Source organism: Microtus pennsylvanicus, chromosome 6, assembly GCF_037038515.1.
Source record: "Microtus pennsylvanicus isolate mMicPen1 chromosome 6, mMicPen1.hap1, whole genome shotgun sequence".
Lineage (NCBI taxonomy): Eukaryota > Metazoa > Chordata > Mammalia > Rodentia > Cricetidae > Microtus > Microtus pennsylvanicus.
This window is the reverse complement of record NC_134584.1, coordinates 27,733,936-27,761,414: the sequence shown is the minus strand read 5'-3', so window position 1 is coordinate 27,761,414 and position 27,479 is coordinate 27,733,936. Positions and strand designations below refer to the sequence as shown.

General features: G+C 38.7%; 2 protein-coding genes across 2 annotated transcripts in view; both read left to right on the top strand.

The window, feature by feature from the left end:
- LOC142851824 (UDP-glucuronosyltransferase 3A2-like) overlaps nt 1-27,479 on the top strand; it is a 94,387-nt gene that overhangs the window by 24,209 nt on the left and 42,699 nt on the right. The window lies entirely within an intron of this gene.
- LOC142852786 (UDP-glucuronosyltransferase 3A1-like) lies at nt 2,444-25,690 on the top strand. Its single transcript, XM_075977813.1, has 7 exons — nt 2,444-2,676; nt 8,463-8,561; nt 15,407-15,521; nt 17,323-17,854; nt 21,574-21,805; nt 23,093-23,312; nt 25,164-25,690. Exons 1-7 carry the CDS (start codon nt 2,583-2,585, stop codon nt 25,438-25,440), a joined length of 1,569 nt encoding a protein of 522 aa, XP_075833928.1. The 5' UTR covers nt 2,444-2,582; the 3' UTR covers nt 25,441-25,690.

Sequence of the window (27,479 nt, the reverse complement as noted above, 5' to 3'; positions counted from 1 at the left end):
TGTGTGTGTGTGAGAGAGAGAGAGAGAGAGAGAGAGAGAGAGAGGTAGGGAGGGAGGGACGGAGGTCTATGTGTATGGCACGTATGTGTTAGTGTGTATATATATCAGTTTAAGCATACATACACATGTAAGCATGTTGAAGCCAGAGGTTAACACTAGGTGTCATTAGGTATTCTCCTTACTACATCTTACCCTACTTTTTGTGACAGGGTTTTTTTTTTTCTGAACATGGAGCCTCCCAATTTATCCAGACTGGGAGGACAGAAAGGCCCCAGGTCCACCTATCTTTGCCTTGCTATTGATGGGATTATAGGTGCCTGGCTTTTTTTTCCCGGTGACTATTGAGTGTCTGTACCTAGGTTGACAAGTGCTTCATTCACCTAACCATCTCTCAGTCCTGATGTCTGATGTTTGAAGCCAGGAGAAGAAGGGTGTCTCAGCTACAAAAGAGGGAACAGAGAGAATCTGCATCTTTGTTATAATTTTTTTTTTACTTCAAGGACTGAGCAGATGTGACAGTACTCAGATATTTTGGGTGAGGGTGCAATATCCGTACACGTTTTACTGATATAAAGGCTACTTTTATCTGGTTGCAGTCTCACACATGGTCAGAAATAAGATCTTCCCACCTATCTAGTATCCCTTAATATAGCAAAGTTGACATTGAAATCAATCATCACATTAATACATTTGAAAGAACGGGAAAGTAGATGGACTGAAGATTTGCTGTGAAGAATAGTGCAGCCCCCTTTCTCACATTATTTCTCTTTTTTTAGTCTTTTCATCTGTGTGACTGTGAAACCAGCATGAGTATATGAGAATGCAATGCTTACATTCAGATGTAGGTAAAGACGTGGACACAAGACACAATGCTGCAAAGCAGAACTCCAGGCAGTATTCCTCTGCATGCTTTGAAAATCCTGAAGCAGATTCCCTCTGCTTGAGGATGCACTGGGAAACTTCATTAAAGCTGTTAAGTTTTCAACTAGGATGTGAGGATGACCACGTGGGACAATGCACTCCTTCATCTTGGGTGGATTTACAAGTGGCAGAACTGGAAGCTGTCCTGTGCTTGCACTTGGGAGGATGGTGTAGTGCTTCCATTTTGCTTTATGATGCTCATTCAGAACTGTGGGTTCAATCTTAATTGTTTTGTCTTCAGGTAAAGTCCTGAACTTAGGCCATGAGCACATTTTCATGAATTTGTGACTAGTGAGAGGCCTTGAGGAAAAGTTTTAGGTGTTTTCCTGGGAAATTAGCTTATGATTGCCATTATTGGAGATTTTAGAACTGAAACCCGGCTTAATGAGTAACAGATATGGCAATAGGATCCAAGTAGAGAAATGACAGAGGAGGCAGAGTCTTATAAATTAGTGAATGGGTTTGTAAAATGTTCATGGTAAATGCTGTCATTGACCCCAAGGTCCAAATCAGGAGCAGAAGGAGAGAGAGAACGAGCAAGGAACTCAGGACCGCAAGGGGTGCACCCACACACTGAGACAATGGGGATGTTCTATCAGGAACTCACCAAGGCCAGCTGGACTGGGTCCAAAAAAGCATGGGATAAAACCTGACTCGCTGAACATAGCAGACAATGAGGACTGCTGAGAAGTCAAGAACATTGGCACTGGGTTTTGATCCTACTGTATGTACTCGCTTTGTGGGAGCCTAGGCTGTTTGGATGTTCATCTTACTAGACCTGAAAGGAGGTGGGTGGTCCTTGGACTCCCCACAGGGCAGGGAACCCTGACTGCTCTTAGGGCTAATGAGAGAGGGGGAGTTAATGGGGGAGAGCCTTCTGTTTTGTGTTAATTTCTTTGGTTAAATAAAGAGACTGCCTTGGCCCTTTAATAGGACATAAAATTAGGTAGGTGGAGTAAACAGAAAAGAATGCCGGGAGAAAGAAGCTGAGTCAAGGAGTCGCCATGATTCTCCCACTCCAGGCAGACACAGGTTAAGATCATTCCAGGTAAGCCAGCTCGTGGGCTACACAGATTATTAGAAATGGGTTAGGTCAATATGTAAGAGCTAGCTATTAAGAGGCTGAAACTAATGGGCCAGGCAGGGTTTAAAAGAATACAGTTTCCGTGTAATTATTTCAGTGGTAAATCTAGCTGGGTGGCAGGACACAGCAGCCCGCGTTCCTTCAACAGGGATTTGATTGGAGGAGAGGGAGGGAAATGGGAGGCAGTGGCGGGGAGGAGACAGAAATCTTTAATAAATAAATAAATTAATTAAAAAAAAGAAAAAAATGCTGTCATTGACAGGATTTCTTCAATCACAGTTTAGAGAGCTGTGTTGGAGCAGTATAGAGGAGAAAGGACAAGTTAAATATTGACTCATCTTCTATTCATCTATTAACTCTAATTAAGAAGGGTGAAACAGAGTGTTCTAGAAAGTGAGCTGCAGAGAAAAGGCAAAGAGCAAGAGGGCATTTGGAAGACCTAAAAAGATCTCCCTTTAAAAAAAAAATCTCATTTCAGGGCCCAAGCCAGTGCTTTGTGCCAGAGGCTCCCAGGGTTCCTTACTGGTGCACATTCTCAAGGTCTGGATACTATACCTGTGTTCTGTGAGTTCTACAGATGGCTGAGCATCGGAGTTGGCTTCTAGTGAGCTTATTTCTCACCAAGGTTCTTTTCTTGGAGGCTGCGAAAATACTGACTATAGGTGCAATGGGTGAGTGCCTGCTGGGAATGCAGAATCTTGTAGGACCAGGATACTTGGGAGGGGAGGACATGTCTAATAAAAACGGCATGTAGTGGATCATCTATGCATGAGATTTTATTATAGCTAGGCTGAGATCAGATCTGAGGAAAGTCATATGGAGTGTGCAATGTGGTGCTTAGTAGGGACTGTACAAAAGGGTGGGGGTAAATATTACATTGAAATAGCATCCGATGTAGAAACAGCCGAATTAGATTCAGCGGTGTATTGTAAAGAAGACAAGAAAGGCTTCTCTACTAGGACTTAGGTTGTGAGTAGATGGGAGGCATATTAGTCATAGTGATCAGTCTGTTCCTCCAAAACATGGAGAAGTGAGCATTTCCAGATTATTTTTTGGGGGGAGAGGCTAACATATTTGATTTCAAAAGAAGTTCTCTTTCATCTGTATAAGCACCCAGTCACTGAAGTTTGCATACCAGCAGGCCACCATATTATTCAAGGAAGTGTTATGCTACTCTTAATAGCACAAATGTTCTGGCTCTATTGTTTGTAACGTGGCTCATGATAATTTGTAGGACTCAGGGACATGATCACCAATACAAGTAACGTTTGGAAAAGGGGAAATACATATTAGTACTAAGTGCATCAGTATACTTTAAACCCACATATAGGTTTTGTGAAAACATTTTTTTTTTCAAATGATCAACTTGTTTGCATTCATAGTTGAATACATGTGATCCAGAGACTAGGGCAAGAAATGGCACAGACATAATAGGAAGGTAGAGTTGACGAATGTGCTTTCCTATTTTAAATCTCAATTAGACATCTATGGGTGCCAGTAAAAAGTCAAGACTTTAGCAAAAGTAAACTTCAACCTCCACAAAGGAACATAGACCACTAATGTGCAATCTGTGAACATAATACAGTTGTAACAGCTATTCCCCAATGCCAAGTTGTCAGGAAATAACTCACGTGTTATTGCGTTCCATGACCTCTAAAATTAATGATTCTTAAAAGCAAGTGAACCAGGATGGCTTACTTAAGACTATTTTGTAGTACTTGTAAGGAAGAGTTTTTCATTCTGAAGCGAGTATGATTCTGCTTCTACAAACTGGTTATCTCTTTGATTACTCTGTAGAATTGTTAAGGAGTTTATGTAAATTAAAGTATTTTATCACTAAGCCCCTTGTATACATTTGTGTATCTATCTGTAACTCTGCCTTCTTCAGCTGTCCTAATCATAACAGAATGCTGTAAGCATTTCAACCTTGGTCCAAATCTAGTGTTTTATGGCAGAGCTAGTCCAAATGCTGTAAGCATTTCAACCTTGGTCCAAATCTAGTGTTTTATGGATTTAACAATGAATAGAAAGTTTGTTGTATCTGGTCCTTTCCATTACTCCTAACTATCCCAGTAAGATGATAATTTAAAAAAAATATTTATTCTTATTGTATTATTTTACCTACATGTATGTCTGTTTGACACCCATGTGCCCAGCCCCGGTGGGGGTTGTAAGGAGGCTTCAGATCTACTAAAACATAGGTGGCTATGAGCTTCTATGGGGTGCTTGGTATTGAACTTGAGTCCTCTGAGAAAACAGCCAGCATTCATAACCACAGAGAAATCTTTCCAACCTTTTGCCCCTCCTTTGTGGGTTTTGTTTGTTTGTTCATTTTCTTAGATAGAGTTTCTTTGTGTAGCCCTGCCTGTCCTGGAATTCATTCTGTAGAGCATACTGGCATTGAACTCACAGAGATCAGACTGCCTCTGCCTCCCAAGTGCTGGGATTAAAGGCCTATGCCATTACCATCTGGAAGAAGATAGTTTTATGGAAAGCAGAAGTTTTCTTTTAACTGTGGTGGAAGAAATCATCACACAGGACAGGGGACAGAGATTTAGATGAACACTATTAAGCCCTAGAGTCCAAGTCCTTTCTCAATGTCATGGGTAAGACATTCAGAGATTTCCCCTAAATTTCTAAGAGATAAGTATTAGGAATACTTTTTCCAAGGTAAAAGTGAAGCGATGACTGGCATCCCCAGGAAAATTCTAGTTGGTCCTATTGTGTTTTACCTACTTTCTCAACATTTTTGGAGATGGATGTGTATTATAATTCTGTATTATATGGTTCCAACGTAATTTACTTTGTATTTCCTTAGGATAATAGAATGCACAAGTTTGAAAGTGTGCTTATATGAAAGGATGATTGTATTCAACCTTTCTCAAACAATTGTGTCCCACCCTTAAATCACTGTCAAGGTTGGAGCCTGAGGACCTCAGTGCTATTAGCGAAACACAGAGTGTAGACATGGGCTTGAACCTTCTGCTCGTTTCTCCAAAAAGGAAAGCAAGGATCCAAGGCCTGGGCAGCCTCTTTCAAGCCTACATCTCATTTTTCTAATGTCACAAAAGTAATTCACATACATTTCCTTATGATCATCTTCATAGTGTGACATGCCCACTATTTTTAAAAATTCTGATCCCATTTTCTACCTGCTTTTCAAAATATTTCTTTTATTTTCTGAGATTATAATTAACTATGTTCCCTTTCCCTTTCTTCCCTCCAAACTCTCCTATACACACCTCCATGATATCTTTGAAACACATGGCCTCATTTTTCATTAGTTGTTGTAACATGCATACCTGTATGTGTATATACACGTACTACTAAATATAACCTGCTCAGTCTCTTTAGTGTTACTTGTAGGTATGATTTTAGAGATGACCATTTTGTATTGGATAGCCAATTAGTGTGGTCTTTTCTAGGGAAGCCTGTTTCCATCTCTCAGTATTTCTTAGTTGCCTCTGTTTTTATTGTAGTTGTTTTTGTTTATATTTTGCTTTCTCTCTCTCTCTCTCTCTCTCTCTCTCTCTCTCTCTCTCTCTCTCTCTCTCTCTCTGTGTGTGTGTGTGTTTGCAGGGTTGAGGCTCCTGGGCTTTCTCTCTCTGTTTGTGTGTGTGTGTTTGCAGGGTTGAAGCTCCTGGGCTTTCTCTCTCTGTTTGTGTGTGTGGGTGTTTGCAGGGTTGAGGCTCCTGGGCTTTCTCTCTCTGTTTGTGTGTGTGTGTGTGTGTGGGTGTTTGCAGGGTTGAGGCTCCTGGGCTTTCTCTCTCTCTCTCTCTCTCTCTCTGTGTGTGTGTGTGTGTGTGTGTGTGTGTGTGTGTGTGTATTTGCAGGTTTGAGGCTCCTGGGCTTTCCTACATTGACTTTACTATGTGTATGCTGTTGTCCTTGTTCAGCACATGTTTAGGTGTTCCTGCTGTTGAGATTTTATGAGTTTATTTTCTGAAATTCCTAAAAGACATAATCTCAGCAAACTCCATGTTCTTTTGGCTGTAAATCATCTTGCCTCATATTCTGAAATGATCCCTAAGCCTCAGTTGAAAAAGTTGCTTCATCTATCTTGTTTTGCCCTGTTTCTTTTATGTAATGAATGTAAACATTCAAGATTTTTGTTTGTTTGTTTGTTTGTTTTTTGTTTTTCTGCACAGGGTTTCTCTGTAGCTTTTGGTGTCTGTTCGATGCTAGCCTCGAACTCACAAATATCCTCTACCTCCCGAGTGCTGGGATTAAAGGTGTGTGCCATCACCGTCCGACTAGATCCCAAGCTTTGTACATTTGTCCAATTTGAAATCCTCAGGAAGAATGGCTGTCTTACTGGACACATTTGTTCTTAATCTATGAGAACAGGAGCAGGAAGTCCAAAGTAGTGGGCTTTTATCCGTGCTGTGTTATTTCAGACAACACAAGTGTGAATGAGAACAGTGGTTTTAAACATAAAGCAGAGAGCCGGGCGATGGTGGCGCACACCTTTAATCCCAGCACTCGGGAGGCAGAGGCAGGCGGATCTCTGTGAGTTCGAGACCAGCCTGGTCTACAGGAGCTAGTTCCAGGACAGGCTCCAAAACCACATAGAAACCCTGCCTCGAAAAACCAAACCAAACCAAACAAAACAAAACACATAAAGCAGAGAAAACCAGCCCATAAATCACAATCCCAGAGAACCTAGACAACAATGAGGACCCTAAGAGAGACATACATAGATCTGTTCTACATGGGAAGTAGAAAAAGACAAGATCTCCTGAGTAAACTGGGAGCATGTGGAGGCAGGGAGGGGAGCAGAGAAAAATGTAGAGCTCAATAAAATCAATAACAACAGCAACAAAAAAACCAGTGATTCACTCAACATTCCATTTCCCTGACTTTTCCTGCTTTGCCCTGATTTAATCATGGTGCTTTTAGCTCTCCCAGTCATTCTGCCTTCCCAGCCTTTGTTACACAATTTCCATTTCTTTTCTTAGTTCATCTTTCTCTGCTTCTACTTTGGACTCAAAACTAATGTTCAAAGAAGCTAGTGTTGTAACGATTCATTTCCTGAGGATCCTTCGATTGTTGGAAAATTTATTTTGCTCCAGCTTCTCATGTGTCTGGTGCTCTTCACGTCCATCCCATATGTTGAGGCCTCACGGTGATCCTTAATGATTTTATTTCCAAGGATGTCAACTCAGGTCTAAGAAGAGAAAGTTAAGTGAGAGCTTCATACTTTTCTTTCCCCTGAAAATTTCTGTCACTTAAAAGTTATCAGCCCTTATATTGTTATATATTTTCCTTCAGTGTCGTTTTTTTTTTTAACTCAGTGACTGTAGTGGTGGGAAGACACCGTGGGAAGTACAAATGCAACATAGGATGAAGAGAGTCTAATGTCCAAGACTAATCGTGTGGGGGCAACGTTTATGTTGTGACTTCCACCACATCCTAGCCATGTCAGACTTTTATGTCTCAGGGTAGAAGCATGAGGATTAAAAATGTTAAGTAGGAGAAACAGAGTTAAGAAAGAATCACAAAGACATAGGATAGTAATGAGAGGGCAACTCAGCCAACACTGAATGCTGAATTCACCCACGTTTAGTTTCCATATACTTTTATACCCCAGTACAAAAAAGGTAAGGAGACAAAAGACTGCTTTAACATGATACAAAGGACAACTTGAATAGTTACTTGCTTCAACACTTGAATTAATTCTTGAGAAACACATTCTGTTGTTTAGGCAGTGAGCCCATCCTAACCATATATCCTGAAGGCAGGCACTGCCTCGGTCAAATCTCTTAATTCTAAAGAAGGAGCAGAAGTATGCTTGAATGCGGTCTTTGGTCAGAGTGCAGTGGATCTACCTGTCTGAGGCATCTTAATGACCAAAACACAAAGCAACCACACTTTAAGTTAGGGTGTGTAGCCACACTTGTTAACAACTTGGAAAAATCTAAAACTCTCTGAACTTCAGACAGTTTGGAAAAGGCTCACATTTTTGGGGTCTCCACCGAATGGCTCATTACATCAAGCATGCAAATCTTCAGATTTGTAAAATGCTTGTTTTTATTTTATGCTTATGAGTCTTTTGGCTGCACATATAGCATATAAGTGTAACATGTGCAAGGAGGCCAGAAGAGGGTGTTGGATTTCCTGAAAAGGGAGTTTCAGATGGTTGTGAGCCATCATGTGTGTGCTGTGAACTGAACCCAAGTCCTCTGTGACAGCAGCAAATGTCTTACTTGCTGGCCGTCTCTTCAGACATGATCTTCATATCTTGGTGGGAGATTACTATTGGCCAGAGCTCTGGGTTCTCATTCTGGGTATTTCCTACACTGGAATTGAATGCATGGAAGAGCTGGTTTCTCTCTATGGATTGTGAGGCTTTCTGTGTCTTTACACTTACTTTTGGATTTCTTCATGGCAGTCATTTATGGTAATCAGAAATCTTTTCATCATTCTCTACAAAAAAGAACTTATGCTTTATTTCTAGGTGTAAGCCATTATAGATTGATGAACCAGGTGTCACAAATTCTTCAAGACCATGGCCATGATGTGACCAATCTGCTTTACAAAAACCTTCCCATCCCAGGTACTTTTAAAATCAATCTTTACATTAAATCACTTAATTAATAAATGCTAACCTTTGATAAAAGTTGTGTATTTGGTCTTATTTAGAGATAAATCATGGTTTGTGTGTGTGTGTATGTATAGGTTTTGTAGCAAACTATGTTTGCTACATTAAACTTTGTTTTCTTTGCCTCCTTTGACACATTTTTGTATGTTACTTCATGGTATAAGTTGACAATGATTGCAGTATGTCCCCTAAACCTTAATGTGCTAGAATCAAGGGTATTAAACATTATTGAGCTCTAAGAAGTAGGCCTAATAAAAGCTGATTGACCAATGAAGGTTTACACTCGGATTATTTCTCAGTGGGGTAGGTGTTTATAAAAGAAGGATTTTTTCCTTCTCGGCCTTTTTCTTCTTTGCCTTGGAGCTCTTGTATCTACCATGCAATATGCACAGCACCTTCTGTACTGAGGTGCAGTGAAATGGCTCCCATAGAAGGCTATTCACACAGCTCCATGCTGTCTTGGACTGTCAATCTTTATATCTATGAGCTAAAATATTTTTTAGATTTATTTTTATTTTCATTATGTGTATTTGTGTGTGCTTGTGTGTATTTATGCATATATGTCCAAGTGTCTAATGAAGCCAAAACAGGCAGTTGGGTCACGTGGACCTAGAGTTAACCGGCAATTGTGAGTTGACTGATGTGGTTGCTGGGAACTGAACATGGGCCCTCAGTAATATACACTTTTAATTGCAGAGCCATCTCAGTAAAAATATAAGTTAAGTAATATCAAATATTGGTAACAAAATAGATTAAATTACTTGACTGTCACTCCCAGTCAGCACTACACATTATTATTGATCATTTGAGAAATTCTTATGTCAAATGTGTCTGATTGTAGTGTTGAAAGACATGTTCTGCCATACTGAGGGCTTTACTTATCTAAGAATTGCTACACTTGATGTCACACAAATCCATATGTATTTTTTTTAATGAGAACTACAATTTAAGAACTATTTTCTAGTGACCATTATATTTATGCACAAATTTTAGGATGTGTGATTGAGAAGACCTCAGATTCTTGACGAATCAGTGGCTCCCCCAAAACTCTGCATAGTGATACAAGAAGTTCTTAGCTTATTAATTACAGAGAATCATAACCAAATGAAGACCATCATCAGTCACTGCTGATAGATTAGGACACAGGGGTCCAGAAAACTTCACTTCTTTGTTTGGATATATTTTTATATATTTAATTGTCTTAATAGTCTGGTTTCATAACTGCAATTCATGCTCACCCTGTTTTCTTGATTCCACAACCATTGATCTATTACTCAAAGCTACAGACTCTCTTATCCTTTATCAAGTTGCTGATTTCAGATTTCTTTTGTCTTTTACTTCCTCCTTCTGTTCTCGCCCTTGCTACTATGTCCTCCTATTGGCTCCCATTGTCTTCTTTTCTTTATTTTTCTTTTTCTGAGTTTTTCTGAGACGGATCCATGCTATTGTGGAACTCAGTCATGTAACCATGGTTGTTCTCAAACTTAAGCTTTTATTTTATCTTCTCAACATTTTGGATTATACGATGAGTCACTAGTCCCAAATCAGAGGACCTTTCTCCATTCATAAGCATTGCACATTTCAGATGCAATAATGGGTTAGTCTTTCATTTTTATTTCCCCGGAAAATTTTAAGTGGTTTTTATCAATTTAGAAGTACTGTTACTAGAATATTTTTACCAACCATAAACCGAAACTTCTTACTGAAACATTTAAATATTAATTTTTTCTCTAGAGATCACTTTGTTCTGTGATTATTCAACCTGATAAACTGCATGACAGACATCTTGAAGATGTAAAGGTTTCTGGGATTCACATAAGTTGGAAGTATTTGATAGTATCAGGGAGGAGGGTTTAATGTTTTGACCATATACTTCTTTGCCATCCTATAGCAAGCTTCCTTACACTCACTTTTGACCTATCCAGATCTATCTGTATTCAAGACCTGGGATTCAAAGACATTAAAGAATGAGGTAGACTACAGTCTAATGTTGTAAAAAACAACTTCAGTTCAGTTTTTGTGTATTTTATACAAAAATGTAACAATGAAAGCAATGATCCAAAGAATGTTGTTTAACTCAGAAAAACAGGAAAACCACGTAAATAAATGCCAGTAAGCACTTACTAAATATTAACAGAGCAGCCCTTTCCCAGAATTTTCTCAGGATAGAGCAGTTTAAGAATGTACTGTAGATTATATCTGATAAAGCACAGAATCAAGACAGAGGACCATATCCTGATCAGGGCACACTGAGGACAGCACTAAGTTATCCTTTCAGCTCACTGTGTTCTATAGCTCTGTGCTGATATCCATCAAGAATAACCATGTCCTATTAAATGTTTATCACACGAGGCAGGAAATCATATCCAACCAAAATCTGGGGGACAAAATGCATTTGAGGTAAAGCCCCTTTGGTTCTCTCACAGTTCCCCAAGGCATTTTTTCACTATGCTTCATTCCTTTGGCCATGTTTCAACACTAACTGTAAATTCATCTATTTCTTTATCTCTCTCTATCTCTCTTTCTTTCTGTCAGTCTTTGTGCCTGTCTGTCCATCTGTTAGTCTTTCTATCATCTATTTATTTATCTGTCAATCATCTATATATCTATCAGTCCCCCTCCCTCTCTCTCCTTCTCTCTATATATCTATTTATCTAACATCTAGAGAAAGGTTCTCATGTATCCCAAGCAGGCTTCAAAAGTGCTTTATGGTAAATAATCACCTTGATTTTCTGTTCCTCCTTTCTCTACTTTCTGAGTTCTGGGATAATAAGTGTGTGCCACATTTTTTTTTGGTGTGGTGCTTGTGATCTAATGTAGGACTTTGTATACACTCGGCAAGTATTGTAACAACTGAACAACATATCAATACCCATCTAACCCACGTTTTACTAGGCAAATGTCTCAAGTTAGATGGTGTTTCTGTTTTTGCGGGACCAATTTGATAACATCAGGGATCCTCCGTGATTTGCTACAAATATTCAGGCCAGGACATGCTTGTATACATGTTCTGACCTACCAAACACTCTTTAAACCATGTAGGAGGCTGTTTCTTCTTTATTGTGGTGGTTAGTTAAAATAGCAGGTAGAGCAGATATGATGAGGTCCCTAACTTCTAGTTTAGTTTTTGATTAGAACCCATCTCTATCAGCATTGCTCACATTATCAGAGGAAGAAAATGTATAACAATTTCATTCACTATGTAAGGTGAAGTTGATTCAACAGAAATTAAAATATACCTCTACCTTAAATATCAGAATTCTCAAGCAGGCAGACAGAGAGACAGGCAGACAGTCAGGGAGAGAGAGAGAGAAAGAGAGAGAGAGAGAGAGAGAGAGAGAGAGAGAGAGAGAGAGAGAGAGAGAGAGAGATCACAGGGGGTAATCAACAATTGAATCAAGAATAAGGGCATAGAGAGGGCCCATGTGTGCCCCTTGGATATTATTTCACTTGACTGACTGTTTCTTAGATCATTGCTGAACTGATGCCAGCAGTTGCTGTAAGTCCATCAGGAATCCTTTCTTTATAGCTTTAAGAACAGTTCAAACTGAGTTTTTAAATAGAGATAGGTTGGGCTAACCTTCTCTGGTTTAAACATCTTTTCAAATAGATTGTATTCGATGAAGGCTCAGTTTCCTTCCATTTTGGGTGGCATTGTTAAATATCCTATGTTAGAGAGGACCCACAACACTTTTTTTGTCTACTGACTAAGTGATAAGAACTTTAATATTTGCTAAATGCACAACCAAGCCCATCATGGAATGTGGTAGGAAGTAGTTTAATATGTGAGATTATGAATACTTAGTCTCACCGAAGATGGATCGTTCATTTTTTCTAGATTTATTGTGACATGGAAAGGCAGAGATGGTAGCACTTAAATACAGTGACATATTCTGATGTTGGAAACTTTTGCCTTAATGCAATCATTAATGACTCTACCAGTCAAATTCCCCTGATATTAATGAAAATTTACATACACAAAATGTAATGAAGGTCCTTTGCAGTTTTCTCTAAAAATCTTTGTGTATGTTCTTGTACAACATTTGATCCACACTCAATTCCTTTTTTTTAAATAATATTGTGTGCCTTTAGTTTTTTTTCTTTTTTTTTATTGAGAAAATGAGAAAAAAAACAAGTTTCCACCTCCTCCCAGCCTCCCATTTCCCTCCCCCTCCTCCCACCCTTCTCCCCCTCCCCCCACTCCTTTCCCCCTCCCTCTCCAGTCCAAAGAGCAGTCAGGGTTCCCTGCCCTGTGGTAAGTCCTAGGTCCTCCCCCCTCCGTCCATATCTAGGAAGGTGAACATCCAAACTGGCTAGGCTCCCACAAAGCCAGCACATTACGTAGGATCAAAACCCCTTGCCATTGTCCTTGGCGTCTCATCAGCTCTCATTGTTCGCCATGTTCAGAGAGTCCAGTTTTATCCCATGCTTTTTCAGTCACAGTCCAGCTGGCCTTGGTGAGCTCCCAATAGATCAGCTCCACTGTCTCAGTGGGTGGGTGCACCCCTCGTGGTCCTGACTTCTTTGCTCATGTTCTCCCTCCTTCTGCTCCTCATTGGGACCTTGGGAGCTCAATTCCTTCTTTTGACTGTTGCTTGATTCCCTTGGTGATGATGTTTATCTTTCTAAGCTTATCATATTAACTACTTCCTCCAGAGAGACCTAACCAGAATCATCAAAGAGAATGTCAATTTTGAAAGGTTCGAGTCTAAAATCAAGTTTGAAGTGAACATTGCTTGTGTTTCAATGATGCTGTAGCTGCTTCTTCATGCAACACCTTTATTAGCATTTTTTAGCTATAGACATGGAATCACTAGGGACAGAAAAAACATTTTCTGGGATCTTCTGTGACCGCTATCAGTGTTGTATGGGCATAAGCATTCAGTTAGATCTATTCATCTGGATATATTTTGTATGAGGTATCCATACCAACACTTTACTATGTGCACCACCGACTTCACCGACTTGCACACATACAGGTGAGAGTCCTGCTGAGGAGAATGAGCCATATTTTGTCCAGGAATCTATAATCATGACTGAGTCTGAGATCCAATGTAGGGTTGGACTGTGTCACATGATGTAGGAACAATGAAAAGGAAGTTCTAATCCTATAGTCTCTCATCAAATAATAACAATTATTGAAACTCTCCAGTTAAGTTCATGTGAGAATTGTGTTTTTGGCTTAGGTCACTTGGCTTGAAATTCTTATCAAGAACATGAGAGGAAGGGTTGAGCTTTTTTTTCTGGTAAAATGAGAGATATTGCTTGAAATTTCAGGAGTCAAACTTCAAAAGTGGAATCATTATTCATTACACAAGAGTGCTTAGATGATCAGTTGAAGCATGGTGGATTTTTTCTTCCTACCTCCCTTCTTTTCTCCTTCCTTCCTTCCTTTCATCCTTTCTTCCTACCTTCTGTTCCTTTTTTTTTGACTTAGCATTTTGACTAGAGGTAGAACCTTTAAATCTGATCAAACAAATACTGCAAAATCTCTTTGAGTGGTGATATTATGATTATGCTATAACAAATAATGTTTGCCTGAAAATCAGAGTGCAGAGCTAAGCCACTAGCTAGCCATAGTGGCCAGGAAATGGTTGCACACACCTTTAATCTAGCACTTGGGAGACAGAGGCAGATGGATCTTTGTGAGTTCAAGTCCACCTTGGGTTACATAAGATTGAATCTGTCAAAAAAAAAAAAACAGAGTTCACATAAAGATGATCCCAGCAGTTGGGATCACATACCTTCATTCCCAGCTCTAGGGTGGTGAAGACAGGAGTGATAAGGCTGAGCAGAGGGTGGAATATAAGGCTGGAGGAGAGAGGAGTTCAGGCAGTGTGAGGATTCCTAGAGGCAGATGCAGACTGAGATGCAGTCAGAGGATTCGTAGGGACAGGATCACCCTTTAGTCTGAGCGTTGATAGTGGTAAGAGCTCCAGTGACGGCCGCTCTGCTTTTCTGATCCTTCAGCTTTCAGCTCCTAATATCTCACTTTGGGTTATTATTATTAAGACCAATTAGAATTCGTGCTGCATCTTTGTACTGGCACATATTTAAAATCCAAGTGCTAGAAAGCCTAAAGAATAAGATTTTGGGTTGAAACCAATTAGGGTCATTAAATATGACCCTGGCACAAAAAGAAAGAAAAAATAAAACAAGGACCAAACATGAAAGGAATAACAACAAAAAACAAACAAGAAAATCAACACATTCCCTATTTCATTTTAATTTTTCTATAAAACGCAGGGACAATATAATCAAACTGACTTGTAGGTTACTGCAAACCCTGACTCACTATGACGACAGTCAGTGAATCATTACAGACTATTTTCCTTTATTTTTCATCACTGGTAAAGTGAAAAATTGTAGCTGTGTCTTTAAATGAAATCTGTTGCTGGAAACTTTCATTACTGAAGACTGTATAAAAGTTCTTGACCTGGGCGCTGGTGGTGCACAACTTTTATCCCAGCAATCAGGAGGCAGACACAGGTGGATCTCTGTGAGTTCAAGTTTAGCCTGCTCTACAGAGTGAGTTATAGGACAGGCTCCAAAGCAGCAGAGATACCTTGTCTAGAAAAACAAACACCAATAAACAAAAACAATAGAAGTTCTCAAAATACTGTAAAATCTTAATAAGTATTATTTGATTGCAGAACTGAATGATTAAAAGTACAACAAACCACTGAAGATCAAAACACAGTTTCCACAAAGATGTGAAACTGAGTCAATTCTTTAATCACTGTAATAATGTGTGGTATATTGTGACATGTTTAAATATTACTCAATTGCTGTTTTCCTAGATTTAAAAAAGGAGAATATGTCATATGAGATTATAACCTGGAGTCTACCTGAAAATGAACAAATGGAATTTGATAATAGATTTTCTCTACTTGTGGAAGAATTATGTATTGACAGGTAATTTGTTTCAATTTTTGGAACCAAAGTATTACTAATCCAGTCTTACACATGGGTAGATGATAGTTGCACGATGCTTAGAGTGAGTTTAAGAGAAAAGATGAGTGGGTGAATTAATTGGTATAGGGATGGATTGTGTTTGAGTGGTGCATGGTAGATGACTGACAGCTGGATCAATGATGGGATATTCTCTAGAAAGTGGAAGACGTGCCTTTTAGACCTTCTTTTCTGCATCTTACTTGTCATCTGCTTATGTCATTTCAAGGAAGCCAGTACAGCCACTGCAACCTCTTTAGTCAGGGACAGAGGAGCCACCTCTTCCATGAACTTTGTCACCTTCCTACATACAATCCCTAATGGAGGACACTCCATTGCTTGTGCATATGTCATCTGTCATGCCTTGGTCCTTTCCTGTTAAACTTGTTTAAAAGCTTTCCTTTCCTTCCTTTTTGTTGAAAACAATCTTGTTATCACATAATATATCCTGATTACTGTTTTTTTCCCCCTTTACTCCTCCAAATATCTCTCCTCTCTCCTCCCACCCAGATCTACACTCTTTTTGTCATTCATTAGAAAACAAATAGGCTTGTCAGGGACAATAATGACAAAATATAAAAATATAAAAACAGAAAACGAAAATATCATATCACAGTTGGATAAGAATAAAAGGAAAAGAGTTCAAGAGAAGGCACAAGAATCAGAGACCCACACTTTTGTACACTCAGAAATCCCATAAAAATACTAAACTGTCAACATATATACGTGTGTGTGTATGTGTGTGTGTGCTGCCTTAATTTGTGTTGCAAGTTCATATGAGCTTTGCTTATGTTGATTCATAGCATCTTGTATTTTTGGTGTTGCCCATTCCTTTGACTTATTCTTTCCGTCTGTTCTTCCTCTCGGTTTCCTGATCTCCAAGGTGAGAGATATGATGGAGACATTCCATTCAAGGTTGAATATTCCAAGGTCTCGTACTCTGCATAGTGCCTGCCTGAGGGTCTCTATATTTCATGACATCTGCTGCAGGAGGAAGCTTCTCTGGTGGTGAATGAGCAAGTTACTGATCTACTAGCTTAGCAAAATATGTTTACAAGTCATTTTATTGATGCATTTTGTTTTGCTTTGCATTTCAGGGCAGTAGTATTTGTTTTATCCCTAGGTCCTTGAATTATTTAGTTTCAGGTTCTTGATTATCCAAACAGTGTTGGGTATGAGCTTCAATTTTAAAACACAAACAAAATACCACTACGTAGAATGACATAGTACACTTTGCATTTTAACAGGCTCCTTATCTCGTAAGCATTGATGTGAAAGATTTATCAATAGGATGGCTTAAGCTTAGCACAATCTTCAGAGGAAGTTGGAGTCAGTAGGAGTCATGTATTCTGATAACAATCTTCCAATCATACTTTTGTTTTCCATTAGAATTTTAAATGTGTATATAAAAATAGGTCTTGTTATGGATTTAAAAAAAATACGTGTCACTCTCTTTTCTGTTCTAATTTGCCCCCTTCCTTCAACACACTCTTCCACGACTCCTAATCTCTTCTGATGACTTTTATTTTTAAGTGCTCTTATGGCCTCTTTTCTAATTTCATCACCTAAAACGACAAGATCACACAAACACACAACACATCAAAACCACACACCTATGTTTAGGTATCACATAAATAGAAAAAAATCAGTAGTTTTTAGATTATAATCTATGTTTGTCTAGTTGTGGAATACATTCATTGAATTTAACATTATTTCAAATTGTATATAATATCTTCCCCAAATATTTTCTTTTACTTTTTTGCAGGTTCAATTATCACATTATTATAAAGGTATATAAATACTTTGCGGATGTATGCAGTCACTTATTAAGCAGAAAGGACATCATGGACTCCTTAAGGAATAAGAACTTTGACCTCCTATATTTGGATGCAATAGAACCTTGTTTTTTCTTGATTGCTGAGAAACTTGAAAAACCATTTGTGGCCTTTCTTCCCACGCAATTTAGCTCTATGGACTTTGGACTCCCTAGCCCCTTGTCTTATGTTCCAGTGTATGGTTCAAGACTAACTGACCAAATGGACTTCTGGGGCCGAGTGAAGAACTTCCTGATGTTCTTTGATTTCTCCCTGAAGCGAAGACAAATACTTTCTCAATATGATGCAACCATCCAGGAACATTTTGCAGAAGGCTCTCGACCAGATTTGTCTGATCTTCGACTGAAAGCAGAGCTATGGTTTGTCAACTCTGACTTTGCCTTTGAGTTTGCTCGTCCCCTGCTTCCCAACACAGTTTATGTGGGAGGCTTAATGGACAAACCTGCCAGGCCAATACCTCAAGTGAGTAAAATCTCAGCCCTCAGTTTATCTTTAATTCAATGGCTGACAGTGCTTAGGAGGTGTCTTAGACACAATAACTTTATAAAGGAAAACATATTATTAGGTTGGCATAGAGTTTTAGAAATTTAGGCTATTATCATCATGGCAGGAAATATGGTGGCATGCAGGCTGGTGCTGAAGAAGGAGCTGAGAGTCCTACATCTTGATCAACAGGCAACAAAAAGTCAACTGGGACAATGGGTATAGCTTTAGCTTAGGAGTTTTCAAAGCCTACTCTACAGTGATACATGTCCTCCAAGAAGGCAACACTTAGTCCAACAGGGCTGTAACTCCTAAAATGTGACTGCCATGGGGGCCATTTTCTTATTAATTGCCATAGGTGGAAATTGTCAGTTGGCAGGTATGTCCTGGAAGGAAGTGCTCTAATGCAAGGTAGGCACTCTGAGAGTCCATTTTAGGGTTGTGAAAGGATGCTGTTAGAATATCCCATGCTAAGGTTGACGACTTAGCTATATGGTAGAATGTTTGTGTTTCTTTTGTACCTATGTATTCCTGGCTTTGGTGTAATAACTCTTTTAGATACTATTGGTATTTCCTATTGAATTTAGAGCTATACATGTTATATATGCAATGCATATCCATACATATAGTATTTGTTAAGGAGATAGGTTCTTCATAATGAAACAGATAACACTTTCACGAGGCATGTACCGAGACAGATCTTAGCAGTATTGGGAAGAACTGATCTGGAGTTTCCTAGCTTGTTGAGCCTTTTGTACTCCATTCTTTGTGAACCATCAAAGCTGCACGTAATTTGCATGTTCAATGCAGACTCAGAGTCACTACAGCTGAAAATTTAAAAGTACAGAGAGCTAAGGATGTTTGATTGTTTGTTACCTGTCACGGTGGGGTTACCTATCTTATGCTGGGAGAAACGACCTCCTTTCATTTTATACAGTGGGGGCCAAAATGCTGAGGTGATGAAAATAATGTTTTTCCTACTTTCAGCTCAAAGCAGAGAGGGTATGGATATTTTTTTCTGGTTCCTATGGGTACCAGAGTGCCTACCTTTCCTTGCAGTGGGTAAGAAGAAGTGTTTGGGGAATAATTAGTAAGGTATATATTTATATTATTTTTAGAAGGAAAAGATTTCTTATATGGGGTTTGGAAAATCTCCAAAAAACCCAAGGTGGTGTGTAGATGTGACTGACAGAGACCTCACCTTCTAGACAGATGACTCAGATATTGGCACAGAGAGATGATGGAATTGATAAGAAGAGTGAAAAGAAATATTTTTAAGGAAACTTGACTAAAGCAACTGGAATCTACTCTGTGGGATGTTCAACCACATGTTTCATAAAGAACCATGGGAAAGGGGCCGGAGAGATGGCCCAGAGGTTAAGAGCACTGACTGCTCTTCCAGAGGTCCTGAGATCAATTTCCAACAACTATATGGTGGCTCACAACCATCTATAATGAGATCTGGCACCCTCTTCTGGCATTCAAGCATACATGAGAGGAAAGTTGTATACATAATAAATAAATAAATCTTAAAAAAAGAATCATGAAGAAGATAAATAAACTCTTGTGGTTTTCAATATGAGGAAAAGCAGACTCTGTATCAAAACATTCACAAAGGATCAAAACCTATACATAGCACACTTAAACGCTATGCAAATATTATTTCAAATTTGTGAAACAGTTTTTCCAATGAAATATGTCATATATGCACAAATATGATATAAAACTAAGAACAATAAGTTAGAAATTTAAATAAGAAATAAATTTTTACTGAAGACTGCAATTCTACAGTTTTATAATGGGAGGAATATTCATATAAGTTATCACCTTGAATAATGACATAGTTTATGTAGAACTATTAGACATATATAGAGAATTTTTTAAATTTATTTTTTAGGTCATTTTATGTGCTTGAGTGTTTGCATGCATATAAGTTTATATGCAACTTGCATGGTATGTCTGGCCCCAAAAGAGGGCAGAAGAGAGCACTAGATGCCCTGGAGGTAGAGTTGCAGGTGGTTGTGACCTAAGTGTGGGAACTGAACTCTGGTCCTCTGGAGGGACAGTCAGTTCTCTTAGCTGCTAAACCAACTTTCCAACAAGAACAGAGCATGTGTTCTCTAATGCACAGTACAAATTCCTTGGTTCATGCCTTGGATGACACACACAAAAGCAACCTCAGTAACTTTTGAAATCTTGAATTAATGCAAATATCTCTTATCACAGTGGGATGAGATAGAAACCAACAGTATGTAAAATGAGCCAACACTGGGCAGTAGAACCAGTAAGACTAGAGAAAAATCAAGAGGAACATTTACAAATGTTAGATATCAAGGACAAATGAGACAAAACACAATGTGATAATGTAGAATAATAAAAAAGACTTAAGATATAATTTGTAGATGTTATTATCTTCATTATTACACACAAGGTACTTGTAATTGAAAACCTACAATTCTATATAAGGCACAGGTAATGAAGAGAGGACTAAACAGGGTGCTATTGGAGAAAAGAGGCTTAAAAGAATCACAGTGTAGTTGACAGAAACAATAAACAGAAAAATTAGAAGCTATAAAATCAAAAGAGCAGTTGTCTGACAAATCATTGGAGTCATTGAAATGAAATTGAAAATAAAAATGAATAATAATAAAATAAATAATATAACAATAAAATAAATAATAAAATATAATAATAATAAAAAGAAGAATAGAATAATTAAGTTCTAAAGTGGAAAATTGTCTGCTATTACATAAAACAATAAAGATTACGAAGAAATTGTACAAAAATGATATATCATCAATTTAGTTATCCTACATGAATTGACAAATTCCTATGCATGTTTGTTAACACAACTGATTCAAAACAGAGAATCTGAAACTCATGGGATTAATTTAGACTGAAATAATACAAAAATCTTTCATTTAAAATGCCTGGTATAACGTGTATTAACTGGTGAATTGAGTGAAACACTTAAGAATTAATTCCAGTTCCTCTATAAATGTTTGTGGCAGTTTAACAGGACAGGCGACTTCTCAACCCATTCTATGAAGCTATCATTACTCTGTAATCAAAGCTAGAAAACAGTGTCAGAGTAGAAGACATTATGCAACACAGAGAGTGAAGAAATTTTGTATGCTATATTTCTAGCATGATTATAAAAGAATACAAATGGTGTCCAAAGGAGTTGTGAAGGGCCTCAATTTACTAAACAAAGAAAATGTCCTGAACAATCAGTTTATCCTGAACTTATGCTTTAAGCAATAGAAATAGTTTACTCAAATAAAATCTTGTTTATAAGCTGGGCAGTGGTGGCACACACATTTAATCCCAGCACTTCGGGAGGCAGAGGCAGGCAGATCTCTGTGAGTTATAGGCCAGCCTGGTCTACAAGAGCTAGTTGCGGGACAGGCCCCAAAGCTACAGAGAAACTCGTCTCGAAAAACAAAACAAAACAAAACAAAATCTTGTTCATATATTGGCTTGGAAGAGAAATTCATAACAGTCCAATGGTGAAGAGATGATTGCTAATCAATGCAGTCAGAACACAGCTTTACAGGCTCAATGAGAGGAATCCTATCAAACAAAACACAAGCAACTAAAGCATGGGCTTATTCAACACCTGACCTGGTTTCATGTCATAACTGCCTTGGCGTTCACAAACCACTTCTTTTGACTTCTCTCCTTTATGTTTTTTCTAGGACTTGGAGGATTTTATCACTACATTTGGAGACTCAGGTTTTGTCCTTGTGTCCCTGGGCTCTGTAGCATCCTTGTATCAGACCAAGGAACTTATTAAGGAGATGAACAGTGCCTTTGCTCGCCTCCCTCAAGGGGTGCTGTGGACATGTAAGGATGATCAATGGCCCGAAGATGTCAGAATGGCCCCAAATGTCAAAATCATGGATTGGCTTCCCCAGGTTGACCTTCTGGGTAAGCATCCCTAGACCTGTTACCATTTATGTGCGTTTGGGACTGCATAGATAACCGATGCCTGAGAACTTGGGCTTGCAAAGTAAAGTCTGTTGATATGTAAAGATAGATCTTCAGCAGGCAGGCAAAAGCAGCTAGAGCTCTTGCTGGAATCAGTCTGTACTCTCTACTGGATAGCAGCAAGTTCCTTATCCTTCCCTACTCAGACAGGTCACAAGTCCCTAAACAGACAGGCAGCCTTGAATTATCAGTATTTAAGATTGATCCCTCCAACACAATCTGGAAAACCATGTGAACTATAGCTGCTCCTTGGGGCAGTTCCCACTCTTTGTTACCACTATTCTCACAATGATGTGTGAACTGCTTCACATTTTTGGAGACACACATATGAATGTAAGCATGCAGATACATCTTGGTTGTCTGGAAAGTGCTGAAAACTCAGACACTTACAAAATTAATATTGCGGTTGTGAGGATGTGGAAGCTGTTTGAGAGCCAACCAGGGTAACCTCACAGTAAGATAAGGAAACACTGATTTCTTGAGCTAAGGGAAATTCCGTTAGCCACCTCCCTAAAATCATTTGTTTCTTGGTGACATTCTGTAGACCCATCACTTCCACACTCAATGGCTCAGTCAAAGTTTTATAAATAAAACACTCAAATTTTATCACTCAAAATAAGATGAGAAATTTTGCACATAGATCTCTGTACAGGGAAATCACAGCCTATACAAAAGGGAAAACATTTGTTTTCTAGAGAACATGGGTAGATTTTGTGTGAGGTATAGTTTTGGATGATTTCTTTATGATCGTAAGAAATGTTTGGTTGCTTAATATGGAGCACCAGACAATATCTGTAAAACACATAATCTTTTGCTATACCATCCTCTTTAGTCAACTTCTATTAAAATAGAGGGGAAAAAACACAGAATACAAGATTCATAAGAAACCAGATGTGGATAGCCAGAGAAGGTTGAGGTTAGAAAAGTAAAGAAGACGTATCCATGGAGAAGGTGAGGATGAACAGAAAAACAGAGAAACATGCCTGGATTGCCACTCTCCATATATTCTTCCTTGTATAGGTCCCTGATAGTTTTAGATTGAAGTAGGCATCTCTTTGTCTAGGAAAGACTAGATTTTATATCCTAAAGCACTTAAAATCTCAAACGAAAAAAAAAATAAGTAAAACCATTCTCTACAACACACTGCTATTTCTTGGGTCTGTGGCTTTACCTGATATCTGAAACTATCAGAGTGAAATAGTGAACCATTTTTGTATTTTGCAACAGCTCATCCTAATATTCGACTTTTTGTCACCCACGGTGGAATGAATAGCATCATGGAGGCCATCCAGCATGGAGTCCCCATGGTGGGGATTCCCTTCTTTTCAGACCAGCCTGAAAACATGGTCCTTATAGAAGCCAAGAAAATTGGTGTTTCTGTTCATGTAGACACACTCAAGGCAGAGACATTTGCACTTACACTGAAGGAAGTCATAGAAGACAAGAGGTATGCAGCTCTCTGGGGTTGGGATTGCTTACATTGAATGCAGACCTGACACTAAAGGATCCGTGTGTTTATCAATAACACTAGAATTTTGTAGAACGTGGAAAAATACATGTGTGATACTTGAAGTTCTGGTTTCCCTTTGCTATTAATCCTAATTTTAGTTGAGATGCTGAGAATACACTTCTACCCGGTGTGGTATGATGTTTTCTTCCAAACACATTATCTTTATGACCTCTTATATTTTGGGTACTTGTCACTGAATTCCAGTTGAGGCAGGAGAGAACCTTTGTATGTTTCTAAGATGCCTGATTTCCTGACTCAGCATATACATATAGAATTCCAGTTGAATCAGAAGAGTACTGTTTTAATTACTCTCCTATTGCCATGAAAAGGAACCATGACCAAGGTTGTTGGCAGTGCCTACTTGTTTCTTTCCTGGCTGCTCAGAACAGAAATAATCACACTAAAGTATATTAATTAAACCATGGCTTGGCCTATTAGCTTATGCATATTTCTTCCTAACTCTTATTATCTTAAATCAACCCATCTCTATTAATCTGGGCACCACTATTTGTTTATGGCTTATCAGTAAACTTCTGTCCTGCATACTGCATCTGTCTTTTGTGGTGGCTACATGACTTTTCTCTGACTCTGCCTACTCTCTCCTTCTCTCTCTGTTTGGAATTCCTATCTTGCCCTATCCTGTGCTGCAATAGACCTAAGTAGTTTTCTTCATTAACCAATCATATTCACAGCAAACACTTTGGAATCCCACATCACAAGTTTATGTATAAGATAAAGCATTTAATTGGGCCTTGCTTACAGATCCGGGGGTTAGTCCATGGCTATAATGTTGGTAAGTGTGGCCGCAGGCATGGTACAGAGGCTGTAGCTGACAGCTTTCATCTTGATGCAGGCTGGAGGATGAAAGAACAAGACTGGGCTCGATGTGGGCCTTTTTAAAGACCTCCAGAGACAATCTCCTCCAGCAAAAATCACAATTCTTAATCCTAACTAAACAGTCCACCAAGTGGAGCAAACATTCAGATATATGCGGTTATGGGAGCCGTTGTTCAAACCATGACAAGGACCTTCTCTTGTCCTTACTGCGGTGATCTCCCCTCTTCAGGGTCTTTGTGTTGACCTCCCAGGACAGTCTCTCCAATGTTGTCCTCCTAGGAGACCATGTACTTGGTTGTTATTTTTCTGTTACTGTGCTCAGTCATCATACACTACTCTCTCTTTGACCCTTTAATAGATTGTAATATCTCAGTCACGTGTGTCATTACTGTCTGCCCCACACTAGCACATAGAAAATGGGCATCACGAGGAAGCAATGACTATGTTTCCACTCTGCTTCTAGAGCCAAGGGCAGGCCTGTTATAAAGGAAGTTTTCACAAACCTAGAATAAATTAGACAGGAACAGAGACTAGAACAGTTGACCCACATATCACTATCACTTGCCCATCTTAGAAACGATTTCACAAAAACCAGGACTGCACACTCATGTTTCAATGTCCTATTCATATAATCAAATATATATCCTGTTGATATGTTCAAATACATTTAATGTGAACACTATTACAGTATCATAGCTGCAATTCTTATAAACATAGTTATTTTTTTAAAATTTCCCTTCAAAGTTTAATTATGATCCTTCTAAGGTTTTATCTTTTTTCTTCTTGTTGTGCTTTTAATGGGGACTCAGGTAGACAGTGTTAAGTGTATGCCAACAATTTTGTTTGAAGCTGGCTATAGACTAGAAAAAATGTGTGTGTGTGTTTATGTTATAAGGTCTGAAGAACTTGCATTGCACATTGGTAACACATTCTCTCTGTGTCTGCCCTCAGGTACAAGTCTGCAGCAATGACTGCCAGGGCCATCAGGCGCTCCCACCCCCTCACACCTTCCCAGCGTCTGGTGGGCTGGATTGACCACATCCTACAAACAGGGGGAGGCGCACATCTCAAGCCCCATGGCTTTCAGCAGCCATGGCATGTGCAGCACCTGCTGGATGTCCTGTTGTTCCTGCTGGGGCTCACTCTGGCCACCTTGTGGCTGTTGAAGAAAGTGCTGGGCTTGTTGCTCAGGCCCCTGTGTGTGGCTAGGAAGGAAAAGAAGGCATAAAGTTAAGTTTGACCTGGGGAGGATGTTGGGAGCTCTGGCTCTTTAAAGGCTTCCCCGTTCCCTAGCACAGGGAACTCCCAGGAATTTCCTCTTTTCCTCTTCATGCAAGTGGACCTCCAGTTGTCCTTACTATTTTCTGTCTTTTTCATAATGCTCATACAGTACATTGTTCATAATGCTCATGGAATTATGACTGGTGACTCCTCATTCCCTGGCTCCCCTTGCTTAGTTCAAACCTTCTTTTCCTTGTCATTTCTCCTCTTCGGTCCTTTTTGCCACTCACATGCTGTGAGAGTTTCATCTCTCTGTCACTTTTAGTCTCTGACTCTTATTTCTCCAGTCATTTGAGATAAAAACCCACAGTAAACAAATTCTACTTACTCTTTTATTTTTTTGTACTTTATAATCTCTTTAGAGTTCTGGTGCCCAGAGTGTTCTGTTCTACTCCTTCTGTTACCCTGTTAGGCAGGATCAGGTACTCTCAGGATTTAATAAAAACCAGTTTGCCTGGAAATGACAATATAAAAATGTCATAAATACATTTTTCTGGATAATGAATAAAATAACAAATTAAGTTAACAGAAGATTGAAGGGGTGGGAGAATACATTTTTTCTTAGGACTGGTATGCCTCATGTGTTCGAAATTTAAATAAGGAAAGAAAAAAACTACAGTCTGTCCAATATTGGAGTAACAGATATATGTAAAATAGAATAAGCCCGAGATTTATAAATTGATACAGAATTAGCCTCAGTGTTGTTAAGTAAGGAGATACACAGAGAAGTGATAAATATAGAATGTCTTATTCTTTTCAAGATGGTAGGATTTAAGGGACAACAAATAACACGTGAACTTTCTTCCATAAAATATATTTTCAAAACAAGTATACATAGTAAAATCATGTGAGGGGTCATGTGCAGTGTGTGGCTGACGAGCCCGTGTCACAGTTCCCACTGCCCACAGGGATTTGCAGGTGACGTAGCATTGTATAATGGCCAAGAAAAAACCACTGATGACAGTTTGTGCTGGAGAGGATGTGGGGTAAAGGGAAAACTCCTGCATTCCTGGTAGGACTTCAAATTTGTACAGCCACATTGGTAATTAGTATGGCAATTTCTCAGAAAATTAGAAACAATCTACCTCAAGACCCAGCGATACCACTGTTGGGTATGTACCCAAAGGATGCTCAATCATACCACAATTACCTCTGTTCAACTCTGTTAATAGTAGTATTATTCATAATAACCCGAACCTGGAAACAATCTAAAAGCCTCTCAACCTAAGAATGGTTAAAGAAAATGAGGTACATTTATACAATGGAGTACTACTCAGCAGTAAAAACTAATGACATCTTGAAATTTTCAGGCAAATGGATGGATCTAGAAAAAAAAATACTGAGTGATGTAGCCCAGATCCACAAATATGAATATAATATATACTCACACATAAGTGGCTTTTATACATAGAACAAAGAAAAACCAGCCTACAGTCTAACCCCCCCAAAACCTAGACAACAAAGAGTACCCTTAGAGAGATATATATGGATCTACATAGGAAAAATAAAGGCAAGCTATCCTGAAAAAATTGGGACTGTGGAGGTCACAGAAAAGGGTAGAAGACGAAAGGGGAGAAAGGGAGGGAGTAGAGAAAAAATATATAACACAATAAAAAAAACAAGTTAAAATATAAAAAGATAGTTAAAACCTTAAAATTACTTGTATACAGAAACGAATGTATTTACTCTCTCTAGCATATTTATAAGTATGAAAAACAGAAAAACCAATACAATGCCAGTTGAGAAAGTATAATTTTATCATTAAATTGCCAGATTCTAGAGAAATATAATTGCAAATGACCTTACAGTTTATTATTTGTATTTCATAATTGTGTGAATTATCATTTGAGAGTGCATTATCTTCACATAGGTTCAGAAAATGAATAAATAAATAATTTGATAGCATTTAGCGGTTTCACAGATACTTAAAAGAGAATTCAAAATGGATATTTGAGAAGAATAACAAGGTTACCATATGGGCTTATA

Bases quoted from the DNA above. Each gene is read 5' to 3' on its own strand.
- LOC142852786 (XM_075977813.1), top strand. From the start codon at position 2,583: ATGGCTGAGCATCGGAGTTGGCTTCTAGTGAGCTTATTTCTCACCAAG. The intron at 2,677-8,462 runs GTGAGTGCCTGC...CTTTATTTCTAG, and splicing joins ACTGACTATAGGTGCAATGG to GTGTAAGCCATTATAGATTG. The intron at 15,522-17,322 runs GTAATTTGTTTC...ACTTTTTTGCAG, and splicing joins GAAGAATTATGTATTGACAG to GTTCAATTATCACATTATTA.